Consider the following 13,374-nt stretch of genomic DNA (forward strand, 5'->3'; position numbering starts at 1 on the left):
TGCCCCTGACCTGAAGAAGGGCAGGGCAGCTGCACATGCCAGTCTCCCAACCCAGCCAGGGCCTCAAGGGGGCAGCCGGAATCTGGGGGCTAGTAAAGTGCACACAGGTGCAGGCGGGTTGAAAGGATGGGGGAGACACTAGGGACCCAGAGTTGGGGTGGGGGGGGACCGGGAGGGAGCGGGGTAGCAGGAGCCCTCAAGCCCCATACCTGCACGGACCCCCTCCTAGTGCCCTGCCCAGGAAGACAGCACCCCAGGTGGGACTCGCAGCCTAGCTTCCACGTTTCCTTAACATTAGCCTCATTCCAGGTGGGCCCCCTGCCAAGTGGGCCGCAGAGAAGTTTTTGCTGGGATTTGATTGATCTTGTGGTTTGTTCCTCCGGGAGGCCAAGCTCGGGGCACTTGTCCGGCTGTCCCAGGCTGGGGAGCGGGCTTGGGGAGGCGCCAGCGCTTCTGCTTCCTTGGAGCCTCCACCTACTCCGCGCTGCGGTCCTCTTGTGTAGAACAAGAGTGACCTCTGGTGGCTCGTGGGGACGCACACTGGAATAGAGTGGGAACTGGATGTCAGGGTAACGGAAGAGGGGCGCATGCAAGCAGGCACCCTCCTATTCATTCATGCTCCTTCCTCTCCCTCGACCCCCCAACCCTTTCTCTTCTTTCCCTCCCTCCCTTCCTGCTTCTCTGCCATCATGTGACAATACAGAAATCAACCAGAGCTGACAGGTGACGGGGCTGGGTCTGCAAAGTAAAACTCCAGTCACTGACATTGCAGTCCAGGGTCTTTTCCTTCTAGGGCATAGCACCTCTGCCCACATATTTATATCCAATCCTCGGTTGAGTACCTACTGGGTGTATAGACAGACAGGAGAGTGCAAGATGAGCAGGAGGGACATAAGGTCTTCTCATGTAGTGGAGAGACTGACCAGCAGTCAGTCAGCCTATGTCCCTAGCCACCCCCCCCCCGCCCATTCCATGTAAGACATGCTGGGTGACAGGGGAGCACCTTGCAGGGACCTGTGCCTTACCTGAAGGACGGGAAAGAGAAGCTGGAAGGGGGTTGAAGGGAGGGATATGAAAAGGTTCCTGGCAGAGAGAGCAACCTGTACAAAACCCTCAAGGTTAGAGAGATGGGGATTTAAGAAATTGCAGCAGAGTGAAGAGAGGTGGTGGGAGCTGGGATGGGCTCTAAGGGACTGGAGAAGTAGGTAGATGGGGCTTGTAAGTTTGTACAATGTTCTAGGATCATGAAGGAGCCACTGAATGCTCAAACAGGGGAATGACGTAATGGGATTTCTAACTTGATTACTCAGAATTTTTCATTAAACTCTGCCTCAAGCTCGCCATTAGGCTGTAAGCAACCCACCTGAAAAATATTTAAGCCAGTAGGAATCTTGGGGTTCTTCTGATGTAGCTTACAGATGGAGATACCTAAGTTCAGAGAAGGCAAATCTTCCTTCTTCAAAGTGGCCGAGGTGGGTCTGGTTATCAATAACCAGTTGGCCTCCCCGTTCATCTCCCACTCAAGACCTCAAATATACCCCACCTGAACCAGACCTCAGCTCCCATGGCTGCTCCCATAATATGCAGGCGTCCCCTGCTTCTGCCATAAAGCCCGCCAGGGCCAGAGCAGAATCCATTAAATGATCTCCAGACTGGCAAAGGACATACTCATTAGAGTTCTGAAACCTCAGAACAGTTAAAAGCTTGCTTCAATGTCCATGGCTAGCCTGAGCCAAGATAAGACAAGAAGGTCAGAGATTATAGACTACGTGTCGGGAGTGGGGGTGGGGAAGAGCAGGACCCAACCAAGAGGTTTCCATGGAGAGCAGAGGGCTTGACTGCAAATTGACATATCAAATCCTGTTTCAAATAGCATGTAAAATAAGGAAAACAAGTTTAGGAATTGCAAAGTAACTCAGATTTTGTAAAAACAGATGGTGATAAAATACAGTTGTCCTAATATTTGGATAATTTAATGCCCTCGGCAACTCAACACTCACTAGGAAATTAAGAGAAACCGTTTGACTTAGGATCATTTAACATTTGGTTTTAAAAGTCATGGGCCAGCAAGGAGGTCTCAGTATAGGATGAAAATGTGATAAGAAAGGAAGAAAGAAACACAGTCCTGGGGAGTGCCATCTGGAATTAGAGATTACCATGAAATAGTAGAAAGAGGTGTCAGAGGCCTGAATTCCAGACAGAGCTTAGCCACCTATTAGCTCTGTGACCTTGCCCAGAACACTTAACCTCTCTGACCTTGTTTCAATAGTAAAGTTACAATGATAATAAAATACTTGCCCTGTGTGCCTCCGAGGGCTCTTCAGCAATCACGAGGGAAGTCAGATAGGGCATCAGTTCAGATCTCAGCTCTCCCACTTACTGCCTGACTGAGCCGAGTTTAACTCCTGCTCAACTTGGATTTCCTCAACTGGAAGAGAGGGCCGCTAGCACCTGCCTCAGCTGGTAGTTGCAAGGGCTAAATGCAGCAGAGTAAGACACTGTATAGAGCTTTTTGCACTGTGTTCAATAATGGCTGGTTTTTATCATTCATGTGATTATGTTTGCTACCTTAGAAATTGTTCAATCCACAAAAAAATGAAAGTTTATTGTAACCTTTAGAGTGATATAACTTCACCGAGCAACAGGATAATTATTAAAAGTATATAAGCAAGAAAATGAGAATGGAAGTGGTAAAGCATGCAGTCCATCTTTATAATGAAGAGACTTTGTAGATAAAGATATACGAGGACTCAAGGTCTTACAGAATTAATTCCTGTTGGCTTAGCTAAGAGATGGTCAAACAGATCTTTTTTTTTTAAGGGTGAAAAACACTAGCAATGATCAATAGCCTCGTGTCAATTTGGGATAAGGTATCTGGAGAGTGACTGTGCGAATCATGATAATTCAGTTTTTATCTAAAATCTGCAGAGCCACTGAGAGCAAGAGTAATTGGCACATTAATGAAAACTGTAAGGACACTGGAGACCCTCCGGGGGGCTTCTTTAGAGCTGGAGAAATTCAACCTAGGAAGATCAGAAAGAATGCAGAAGAGCTCAAAGTGCATTCATTTGTTCAAAAAATATTCTGTCCCTACTCTATGCCAACCACTTTGTTAGGCACCCAGGATTTTGGGATAACAGACATGATCGCTCTCCTCACCAAGTTCATAGCCCAGAGAGGCATAGAGCAAGTGATTGTCTATAATCCAGGGAGGGAATTATACCTAAATTTGGGGTACATTGTTATTTGAGAAATACTTCATCTATGCTCAAGACTTACTAGATTTCCATCATAAAACAATCTGTTCATGTACATTTTGATGATGTCTTTATTATAACTGCCAACACATCCCACCCACCCGCAGAGGTCTGTGATCCAAGCCTTGGCCTAAGGGGTCTGGCCAGAGATGACACTGGAGAAGTAGCTGGAGCTTTACCGTCCACATTAAGGTGGAAGGGAGAGGGCATTGTTGGAGAATTAGATGCAGTGACAGCAGTGGCCAATGTGATGAGAGGAGGACAAAGAGTTAGAAGGCAAATTCTGAACTAAAATAAAGCAGTAATGAAGATTTGCAAAATAATTAAGGTAAAATTGATTGGACTTAGGGACCCCAGACATGGGACTGCGAGAGGAAGTCTCAGGTGGCTCCCAGCTTTCTGGCTTAGGTGATTGGATAGATGGTGGGACCAGCACAAGGATGGAAAGACAGAAAGAAATTTGAACAGAAAATTTTGATTTTGGACTTGAGCGTCCTGTGGTACAGTCAAGTGGGCATACATAAGTTCAAAGGTCTGGGTCAGATATACAGTTGGGAGGTATCAACAGGTAGACAAAGTGCTTGGTATAGGCAATAGCACCCAGTATTAATATGGAAAGAGAAGAGGTCCCAGGAAAAGGCCCCAGGAACCCTAGCACCTGAGAGGCAGGGAGAAGAGACCAGACTCCTTCAAAAGGAAACACCATCTGGAAGTGACAGAGGAAAACCAAGAGAGAAACCATGAGAACCAAGGGATGGGGCAGGCTCTGGAAAGGGGGCATGAAACTTGTCAAGTGCAGTCAAGTTCATTACCAAATGCTCATCTACCCTAGCAACAAGGAGAAGAAAAACAAAACCTCATCTCCCACTTATATGGCTCCATAGGCTTTCAAAGCACTTTCATGTCTTATTTCATTTCCTTCACACCACAGCCTGTACCATGTCCTAGTCATAGGGATTGCCAGCCTCGCAATAGCCATCTAGGAAATTTGTGACCTGGCTTCTGGAACTAGAGATCAGTCAAGAGACTTTGGCCATGCTCTCTGGTTCTGTCCATACCTTATTAGACTTTTAACCAGTCAATAAGGAGATCAGAGTGGGGCTGCTGCTCGTTGTTAGTACAGAAGTGAAAGGACTTGTTTACCATGCTTTGTTTTGTACGTCCCAGAATCCGAAGAGGTCAATGTTCTGGGGTCCTCTGTACCTGAAGGGGCCTTACCCCTCCCCAGGAGAATCACTTATACTTAATTCATGCATAAGAGAGGGGGATCACTGATAAAAAAAAAAAAAGGTGGGAGGACCAATGAAGGCTTTCAAGTGGAGAAGCTGTGTGAACTCAGTAAGCTTTGGACAGATCCACTGCTGTCATTAAACCTCTATTTGATAGTACATATTTCTGGTTGTTGGGTATTTACACCATCTGAAAAAAAAGCAAGACTTTATCTGCGCTTCTTGTTTTTTACAACTGAATCCCCTTTCCTCAACCTGACTCCCACTCCAGGGAGTAGGCTTGTCTTCACCAGGAGAGCTGCTGGAATTTGGAGCAAAAGCTTCTTGCATATTTGATGAGGTGCTTCTCTTCAGCTCTCCATTCTGGCCCTCTTGCACCTTCTAGAATCAGGCCCAGCTCCTGACACAGGAGATCCCTGCTCTCATTCATTCCTTGGTCCTACCAACAAAAGGAGGGGGCTGCCCCCTCTGGCATGTTAGATCTGGACCAGAACCAAACTTATCCATGTAGGGCCAGACCTGGAGCTGCTTCTCTGCCTCACTCTCCATTGAGAGCAATTTACAAGACACTGATCTTTGGGAACTCACTGCACTGCTGGGCTCAGGTCTGATTCTCTCTGTCTACAGCTGTCTATCATTCACAGCCCAGGAGGAACCCTAAACGAAGCTCTCTATATCAATCTCTAACTTATTCTCTTTAGAGCTCAGATGATATCACTGCAATGTTATCAGATGGGAAGTTAAGTCAAGCCCAGAAACAGTCATCACTATGCAATGTTGATTCTCTGAGGGTGACTCACAGCCTCACTTCCAGCTGGTGGCCTTGTGCTGGTATTTTCTACTGCTGCACAAAGCTGAGCTTCAACCTGAGTACTTGGCTATATGAGTCACTCCCGAGTCAGGAACAACTGGGAAGTTCTGCAGGATCTGCACCATGGGTCATGGGTGGGCGAGACGGTTCCCTTCTCTAAGTGCATTGTGGAGGTGGCCCCGTCTCAGGCCGATGATGCCAGCACAGGATGAGGAAAGTGAACAGGATGGGGGAATTTGATCACAGCTGCCTACTTTACCAACTACTTTGTGTATTGTATAAATGAAATCATCTGTGGAATACTGCGTATGAAAACTCATTCTTAGATTAGAAAGGGGAGAGGCGTGAGATGGCTCTGTCCTCTTTCAGAACACTAGACAAGTAATGATGTCAAATCTCAAATCTGTCAAATAAATTGATGAAAGAAACAAGTTAAATAGGAAATCTGCAATCATCTTAAATCTATGTCTCGAGCCTCAGGTTAAAAACTCTTTAGAAGGTGGTAGGCCCTTCTACCTACCTACATGACGTGTCTCTAGAACCAGCCTGCTTGTGTCCAGGTCTGGTTCCCAGCTGCGTGACCTTAGCAAGTCCCTTAACCACCCTAGGGAGAATGGGAATAAGACAGCCATTTCTTCAGAGTGTGGCTGACTGTTGGAATGCGTTGTTAAAAGAAAACACCTCAAAGGGGGCCTGGGCACAGCGAGTGTCAGTAGTGTTAGCACACGTCACACTGGCAGGCCATGGGGGGCTGCCGGCTTGGTGGCGACCGCTCCCTTATAATTCGGTAACAAACCTCTGCTGTTTTCCTTGCTGTAGGTCAGTGCAGCTGAACGGCCAGCCCTTAGTGATGGTGGACGATGGCACCCTCCCAGAATTGAAGCCCCGCCCACTGCGGGCTGGCCGGACATTGGTCATCCCCCCGGTCACCATGGGCTTTTATGTGGTCAAGAATGTCAACGCTTTGGCCTGCCGCTACCGATAAACCGCCCTCACGCTCGGTGGCTACCAGCGGGCCTGCTGGACGGCTTTCCACTCTTTTGCGCTAATAGTATCATTATTTTTCAAACATCTTAACAACCAACCAGTCTCTGCTGCCCCATCCTGCTGGAATCAACACAGACTTGCCTCCAAAGAGACAAATGTCACCTGTGTGAACTTAACCTTGGTGGGTCACCCCAAAGGAAAAGTGGACATCGTGGGTTCTGTGTGAGGATGAAGGCGTGGGTGTGGAACTGTGCATGTACCCTGTGCACCACCTGCCACAGCTGACAGTGCACTCCCAGGACGACTGCCTCCTAACAAGTCTCAACCATCCTGGTCACACAGCGACAGGACTATGGACCTGGCTGAGCCTGGGCCTGCTGCCCTCAGCAGAAGATGAAGAAGGACAGAACTGGGCAGACTTTCCTGAGTCCAGTCCTCCTCTCACTCCTTCCCTTTGTCTGTCCCCTGCTGTTGCTCAGGGCTTCCTATCACCTCTCCCCCAGGGGGCACGCGGCGGCGAGTCAGTGCTGGCCTGCTGGGCGAGCTGTGTATGTGATTTCCCGCTGACGTAGGAGTGTGTGCATCCGGGCTCCTGACAGTGGCATCCATCACCGGCTATTCCTCTGGGAAGCGGGTCCTTCAAAAGTAAAATTGCAATCATACTCCTGACTTTGTAAGAAGGTTCTATTCCTCTGTGAATCTGGATTCCCCAGGGTTGGCATGGGAGTCAGGTAACAATATTCATTGAGTGGAGAGCTATGTATTAGGCACCACGAAAAGCAATCACCATCCATCATGTGGCTGTGCTGTGTGGGAGAGTTTTAGAAAGCGCACCAAACCATCGACACAAGCATACGTGTGCACACGCACACACACACACACACACACCCCCCAACTGGACAGACCTCAAAACTCAGAAGATAAGAGTTTGTTGGGGCAAGCCCTTAACGGTTTGGTATAAACCAAAAAATTATCACTATAAGAACATGGAGTCTAGTCTTCTTGCCTCTTCCTGGGCTGCTGTGAGCTCACCGTGGCACTTACTAGGCGGAAAGCAGATCTGGCCATCCCAGATGACAGGGCCACGTGGTTCCAGATGGACTTATCTGAGCACAGAACAAGCTTTCAGTTCGCCATATTGGGGGAGGGGAACCTGGAGACCAAGGCCAGATGGCAATCTGTGGGATGGTAGTGGGAAGCTCCAGCATGGGGTGTGAATGGATAAGGTCATGTAAGTTCTGGATGAGGACCTTCCATGTGCTTCAAGGTGTATGTGGGTCTTTGCAAACAAGCCACACTGAAATGACTTTCTTTTCTGTGTGGGTGATTTTCTTTCTTGGGGTAAATGGCATGGATGATGTTTTTTCCAACAGAAGTGACATTTGACAATGTCAGGACTCCAATTTCTGCTGTTGTGAAAGGATAGAATTGGAGGGGGAGGGGAGACGTCTTAAGATGGCCAACAAAGCAACCGGAAGGTAAGAGATAGGAGGTGGAGTAGACAAGAGAAAAGGTAGAGCCTGCTCGGCTGGAGGACTGAGAACTTGGGAGAGAAGCTGCAGACAGGCTCATCTCATAAGCAAGGAAGAGAGTGGACTTGATTTTCAACGTGTTCGTTATTAGATATAAGAGGAACACTACATAGAAGATGTATGCTTAGGCATGCAAAAAAGGGGAAACTGAGGCCAGGGCTGAGCCTGGTCAGTGGTGTGCTGGGCCTAGGAGCAACTGCAGGTGGTGCAGAGCCTGCTGTGTGGCTCATGGCTACCCAGGGGGCCCCTTCTCTAGAAGCACGCACCTCCCACTTAAGCCTCAGCCCTAGAGGGGAGGAGGCAGAGGTGCTAAGAAAGGAGGAGAAGCAGCAGAGGAAGGCAAGGAGGAGAGAGGCAAAGAGAAAGAGAGATGAAGTTGTTCTCAAACTGTCAAAAAATGTGCAGACATCAAAATCTCTTCCTAATGTGGGTGCAAGTACAACTGCTGGGCCCTGGTACAGCAGGAATTACCAGAAGTCCCTGTGGGCCCAGCCCCAAAGGAGTTAGTATTATTACCCCCATTTTTCTATGAGGTGTGGAGAGGGTCTCTCGTTTGTCCACGGTCACCCAGGAGAATGGGTTACTGAACTGTAATGATCCAGAGCCTGTTCGGCTAATGGCAAAGTTCAGTGGCTGCCCAATTCACAGACGCACTACCTTCACCTCTCCATAAGCTCTGCTAATTCAGTGCCACCAGGGCCTCCAGCGTGCCATTCAAACACTGCAAATGTGTGCTGATTCTTTACTCAGACTCTGCACTTGCAGAAGCCAGGCAGCTCCTGCTTCTTTGGTCTTTCCCTGCATTTTAGATCCTGCTCCTAAGAGGTTTAGGGGTTTTTAAATTAATAAAGGGGGAGGAGGGAATCTGTAAAATTTATCTTTGGAATCCTGCGAGTCTAACTTTGCAACTGTCTCATGGAAGAAGTATCTGCATTGTTCAGAGGTTACTGAAACACTCACTACAGGTTTTAGCACAGGACATCTATCCTGGCTTTTCCCTTCTGAGATGGGGGTAATTACTAAGTCAGTGGGGATGTCTCCTTGTAAGGGGTCCCCTCATCATATTCCCGGAAACAGACAGCATGTGGCAAACTCAACACCATGATCCACACGAGCTGCTTGCCTTGTCCTGGGGCCCAGGACAAAGACCTCATCCACCAGGTCAGACTTCTCTTCCTAAAACAAGACATGGCTGAGATAATCTAAGACTTAAGAGTCACTTTATTTTGAACAAAGAATGGGCTTGTGGGAATGCTCATTTGAAAGCATAATAATGTGTAAAGAGAAGTCTGCGCCTTTTGTTGAAATGATTTTCTGCTCTTCCTGCCTCTAGGAATGATTTTCTTTCTCCTTCCTTATCGCAAAGGCTCAGAAGAAATTCGCATTATTATTAGAAGAGAAAGTCTCAATTCTTCTAGTGCCCAGAAAAGCCTGCAATTGTGGGATATTAGCATTCTCTTTCATTAGAGAAAAGCTTGGGAGTTAAAAAAAAAAAATGAACTGGGCTGCAGTGAGACTAAGGTCTGGGACTCCCAGAACTGCCTTCTGCAGCCCCAGCCCCTCCCCAGCAGTAAAGCAGTCCGGGGGCACATAGGTCCATGCCCTGCACCTTCAGACGGGGCAGAAGCTGTGGGCAGATTCTGCCTGAAAGGCCCCCATCAGGGCTGCCAGCACCAGGGAGCCTCTGCAGCCTCCGGGTCGGGCAGTGGGGAGGTCGGGGACTGGTCTGGGCCAGGCCCAGCAGGAGCACAGCAGCAACTCTACAGGCACTCAAGGCCCTCGAGTTTGGGATGGAGGATTCACCTTGAAAATCCACTGAGAGTGGCCTTGTTGCTGAAACAAAAGGGCTGCATGTAATGTCTGCAGAAGCAAAAGCAAAACAGGTGAATCCCTTTAACAATAAAAACATTGGGGCAGGAAAGGACTTTTAAAGATGGAAATATCAATAGAGCAGCCAACAACAATAGAGATATGGCTGTGGAGAAGGCAAGGGAAGAAGGGACATAAACATTTAAATAACAACGTGACTTCCTCTGCTTTCCTCTCCACCCAACTTCAGCACCACCTCCCCCACTGCTGATTCTTTTTTTATGAACTTACTCTCTAGTTGCACACCTCCCCTCTGCCAGCCACTTTGTCCCCCACCCACAGTCCAAGGAAATCTGCTGTACCAAGAAGGAATTAAGTTTTGATTGTAGAATCGTTTGCAATCTTCTCTTAGGATGTAGCAGAATTGAAAATTAGTAAGTTCTCTTCTTCAAAGAGAAACAGTTGTTATCAGATCCAAACAACTGGAGCATATAGAATCGCTTCTTCTGAATTCCGCTTGCAGGGACACAAAGACTTGTGATGCCCAGTCCTGTGCCAAGAATTTGAAAAGAGTCAGAAGGAACTTGTCTGAGGTTGTCCAGATAAGCGGAGTGGCAGAACCGGGGCTAGAACTCAGATCTGCTCTCACTTCTTGGGCTGGCTGGGGTCAACTTGTTCTCATCTGTGTGTTGCCCACAGCTAGTTTTCTTAATATCCTATGTTTCTTCAGGAAACTCTAGCAATGCCTTTGCCCAGGACAATTCATCTCTGGTTTGGGGGAGTTGACCAGCAGCTCTGATGAGAGTAAGTAGAGCTCTCACCTTCCTTGGCTCTGGAGTTTGAATCCAGGTTCTCCTGGTCTGCTCCTCTGCATGTTTTCCTGTAAAACAATTTCCAAGATCACTCCCACAACTACCACCCACCATAGATGATGATTCCTGATATTTCTAAGTCCGAAAGGTAAGTGGCAGAACTTAAACCCACACACCCACTTTCTCTGAGAGTGATTTGACTGCTTTTCTAAGCCTCCCCAGACTAAATTATAAATCCATTAATCATTGCCCTTGGAATGTTATATTATTTGCAAATATTCTAAAACAAGAAAGCCAAATAGAGCAAATCAATTGCTTTGCCATCCATTTCCTTCCAGCACCAGAGCAGCCCCTGGGAGGTCCCCAAGACTGGCTTGGGAATGGATCACTATCCCAACACCCGAAGAGAAAAGGGGGCCCTTTGCAGCACCTGTCACGAACATGACTCTTCTAGTTATTATTCATGTAGATATTCTAGGATTATTTTTCAGGTTGTAAATGTTATGTATTAAATTATATTTTTTGGAAGAAGCAAAAAAAAAAAAAAAATGACCTTAGTTTCATTCACCTGGCAGTTGGCAAAATGAGTGCAGGAACACCTCCCAGGGAATGTTGTTCTCTGTGCAGGGGATTTTAGAAGGTGTTCATATTTTCTTCCAGAAAGCAGATTGTTTTAAGGTTTCTAAGAACCTGATGATTTGCAGAGTTTTTGGGTCCATGAGGTAGTTTACATTTTGAGGTAATGTTTTGTAAGTAATAAAATGTGAATACTCTAACGTTCTGTTCTCAGGGTGTTCTGTGGGGAGGGTAGGCCACTGCTGTCCACACTCCACCTTGACCTCAGACTGGGGATCTTAGATTCCACAATGAGCTGCTCTCCTTCCCTCTCCTCCCCCATGAGAGCTTTGCTTCAGGTACCTGAAGTGGAAATTAAACTTTATAATTCAAATTAGATGCCATTGATTAAATTAGTTAGAGTAACTGTTAGCTGCAATAACAGGCAAGCTCCAGAATCTCAATGGCTTAACAATCGAAGTTCATTTTTACTCATATATCATGTGACGTTCAATTGGTGGTGATGGGGTAAGGCGTAGTTCTGTTGCACATAGTCCTTTCAGGATCCAGACTGATGGAGCTCTCTCGAGTCTATAGTGCTTGACCTCCAAAGGTGGCGTGAGCGTCAATACGCGCCTGGCTCACAAAGCGAATGTACATGATCACATGGGAATCATTGAGGATAGAGAAGAGCTTGATTGTTGCTATCAACCAACTTGACCCAATTGACTTCTATAGATCATTCAATCCAACAAAAGAAGAATATGTAAACTTTGCAAGTCCACACGGACCATTCACAAAGATAAACCATATCCTATGTCATCAATAAATTTAAAAGGATTTTAAAGGATACCTTTACACAAAGGATAGCTTCTGACCAACTGAATTTGAAACAGAAACTAATAGTAGAAAAATAACTGGAAAATCCCCAAATGTTTGGAAATGAGACACTTCTAAATAACTTCAGGGTCAAAGAAGAAATCAAAAGGAAAATCAGAAAGCATTTTGAACTAGTTGAAAGTGAAAATGCAATATACAGAGTTTGGGTTGCTGATAAGGAAATACCTTGGGGAAAATTTATAATATTAAAGCCTTTTGTTAGAAAAGACAAAAGGTTCAAATCAGTGAGTTAGTTTCTACCTTAGAAACAATAAAGAGCAGATTAAATCCAAAGGAAATACTAAATATCTAGAGCAGAAATTGGTAAAAACTGGACCAATGAAAATTGAAGTAAAGCTGCTTCTTAGAGAAGATGAATAATAATTCTTTGTGTGATTTAAATCTGTCTAAGTTTATTGAACAGAATTAAAAGCCCAGAAATATATAAATATGGTCAATTGATTTAAGACAAATGTGCCAAAGTAATCCAGTGAAGAAAGGATATTTTTCAACAAACGGTGCTAGAAAATTTGACTATCCAAATGCAAACAAACAAAAAATAAGCCCCTTAACCCTCCTCTAACACTTTCTACCCAAATCAATGCTAAATGAATCATAGATCTAAATGGAAAACCTAGAAATATCAAACTTCTGGGCGAAAACACAGGATAAAAAGTTCTTGTGATACTGACTTAGGGAAAGATTTTTTTAGGTAGGTCACAAAAAACACAAATGTCTGTTCTTCAAAAGTCACTGTAAAGGAGATGAAAACACAAAGCCACAGACTCAGAAAAAAAATAAAAAGAAGATAATCATTTGATGTGGGATAGGTATTCAAATACATAAATTAATCATACAAATAATAATAAGAAAAAGCCCAATTTAAAAATGGGCAACTGATTTGAATACTTCAGTGGAAATGAGATATGAGTGTAATGTAAGCACATGAAAAGAAAGTTTGACCTCATTAGTCATTAAGAAAGTGGAATTTAAAATCTCAATGAGATACCACTAAATTTCCACTAGAATGGTTAAAGATAAAAAAAGGACAACACCAAGTGCTAACAAGGCTACAGAGCAAGTAAACTCTTGCATCGCTAGGAGGAATGCAGTACCGTACATGTATTGTATTTTGGAAAACAGTTCAGCAATTTCATAGAAACTTAAACACCTCCCATTCAACCTAACCACCCACTCCTAGGAATTAACCCAAGTGAAATACTTATTTTGACACAAAACACCTGGCCATAATTAAAATTAGATAAATTGGATTACATCAACATTGAAAACGTGTGCTATAAGTGAGACCATCAAGAAAGTGAGAAGACAAAGCACACAGAGAAGAAAGTGGGCAGCCAACTGGGCCTCCCTGGTGGCGCAAGGAGTTAAGCACCGCACTATAAAGCAATCCCAATCCGCAGCCTCTGCAGCACGAGCTCTATCCCCGCCCTGTCAGAGAGAAACCCACAGGTCACAGCAGACCTCTCCTGGCTCGCCCGCTGC

At 45.7% G+C, this 13,374-nt stretch overlaps 1 protein-coding gene across 2 annotated transcripts in view; it reads left to right on the forward strand.

The window, feature by feature from the left end:
- Positions 1–9,454, forward strand: part of HPSE2 (heparanase 2 (inactive)) — a 448,287-nt gene extending 438,833 nt beyond the window's left edge. For both annotated transcript variants that reach the window (XM_054690003.1, XM_054690004.1), the window contains one exon: positions 6,117–9,454. In XM_054690003.1, the coding sequence (XP_054545978.1) occupies positions 6,117–6,282 (166 nt within the window). In that variant the 3' untranslated portion in view covers positions 6,283–9,454. The remainder of the gene's footprint in view (positions 1–6,116) is intronic.
- The last annotated feature ends 3,920 nt before the right edge of the window (positions 9,455–13,374 follow it).

This window comes from Talpa occidentalis, unplaced genomic scaffold (assembly GCF_014898055.3).
Source record: "Talpa occidentalis isolate TD23 unplaced genomic scaffold, MPIMG_talOcc4v2.1 talOcc4.8, whole genome shotgun sequence".
Taxonomy (NCBI): Eukaryota; Metazoa; Chordata; class Mammalia; order Eulipotyphla; family Talpidae; genus Talpa; species Talpa occidentalis.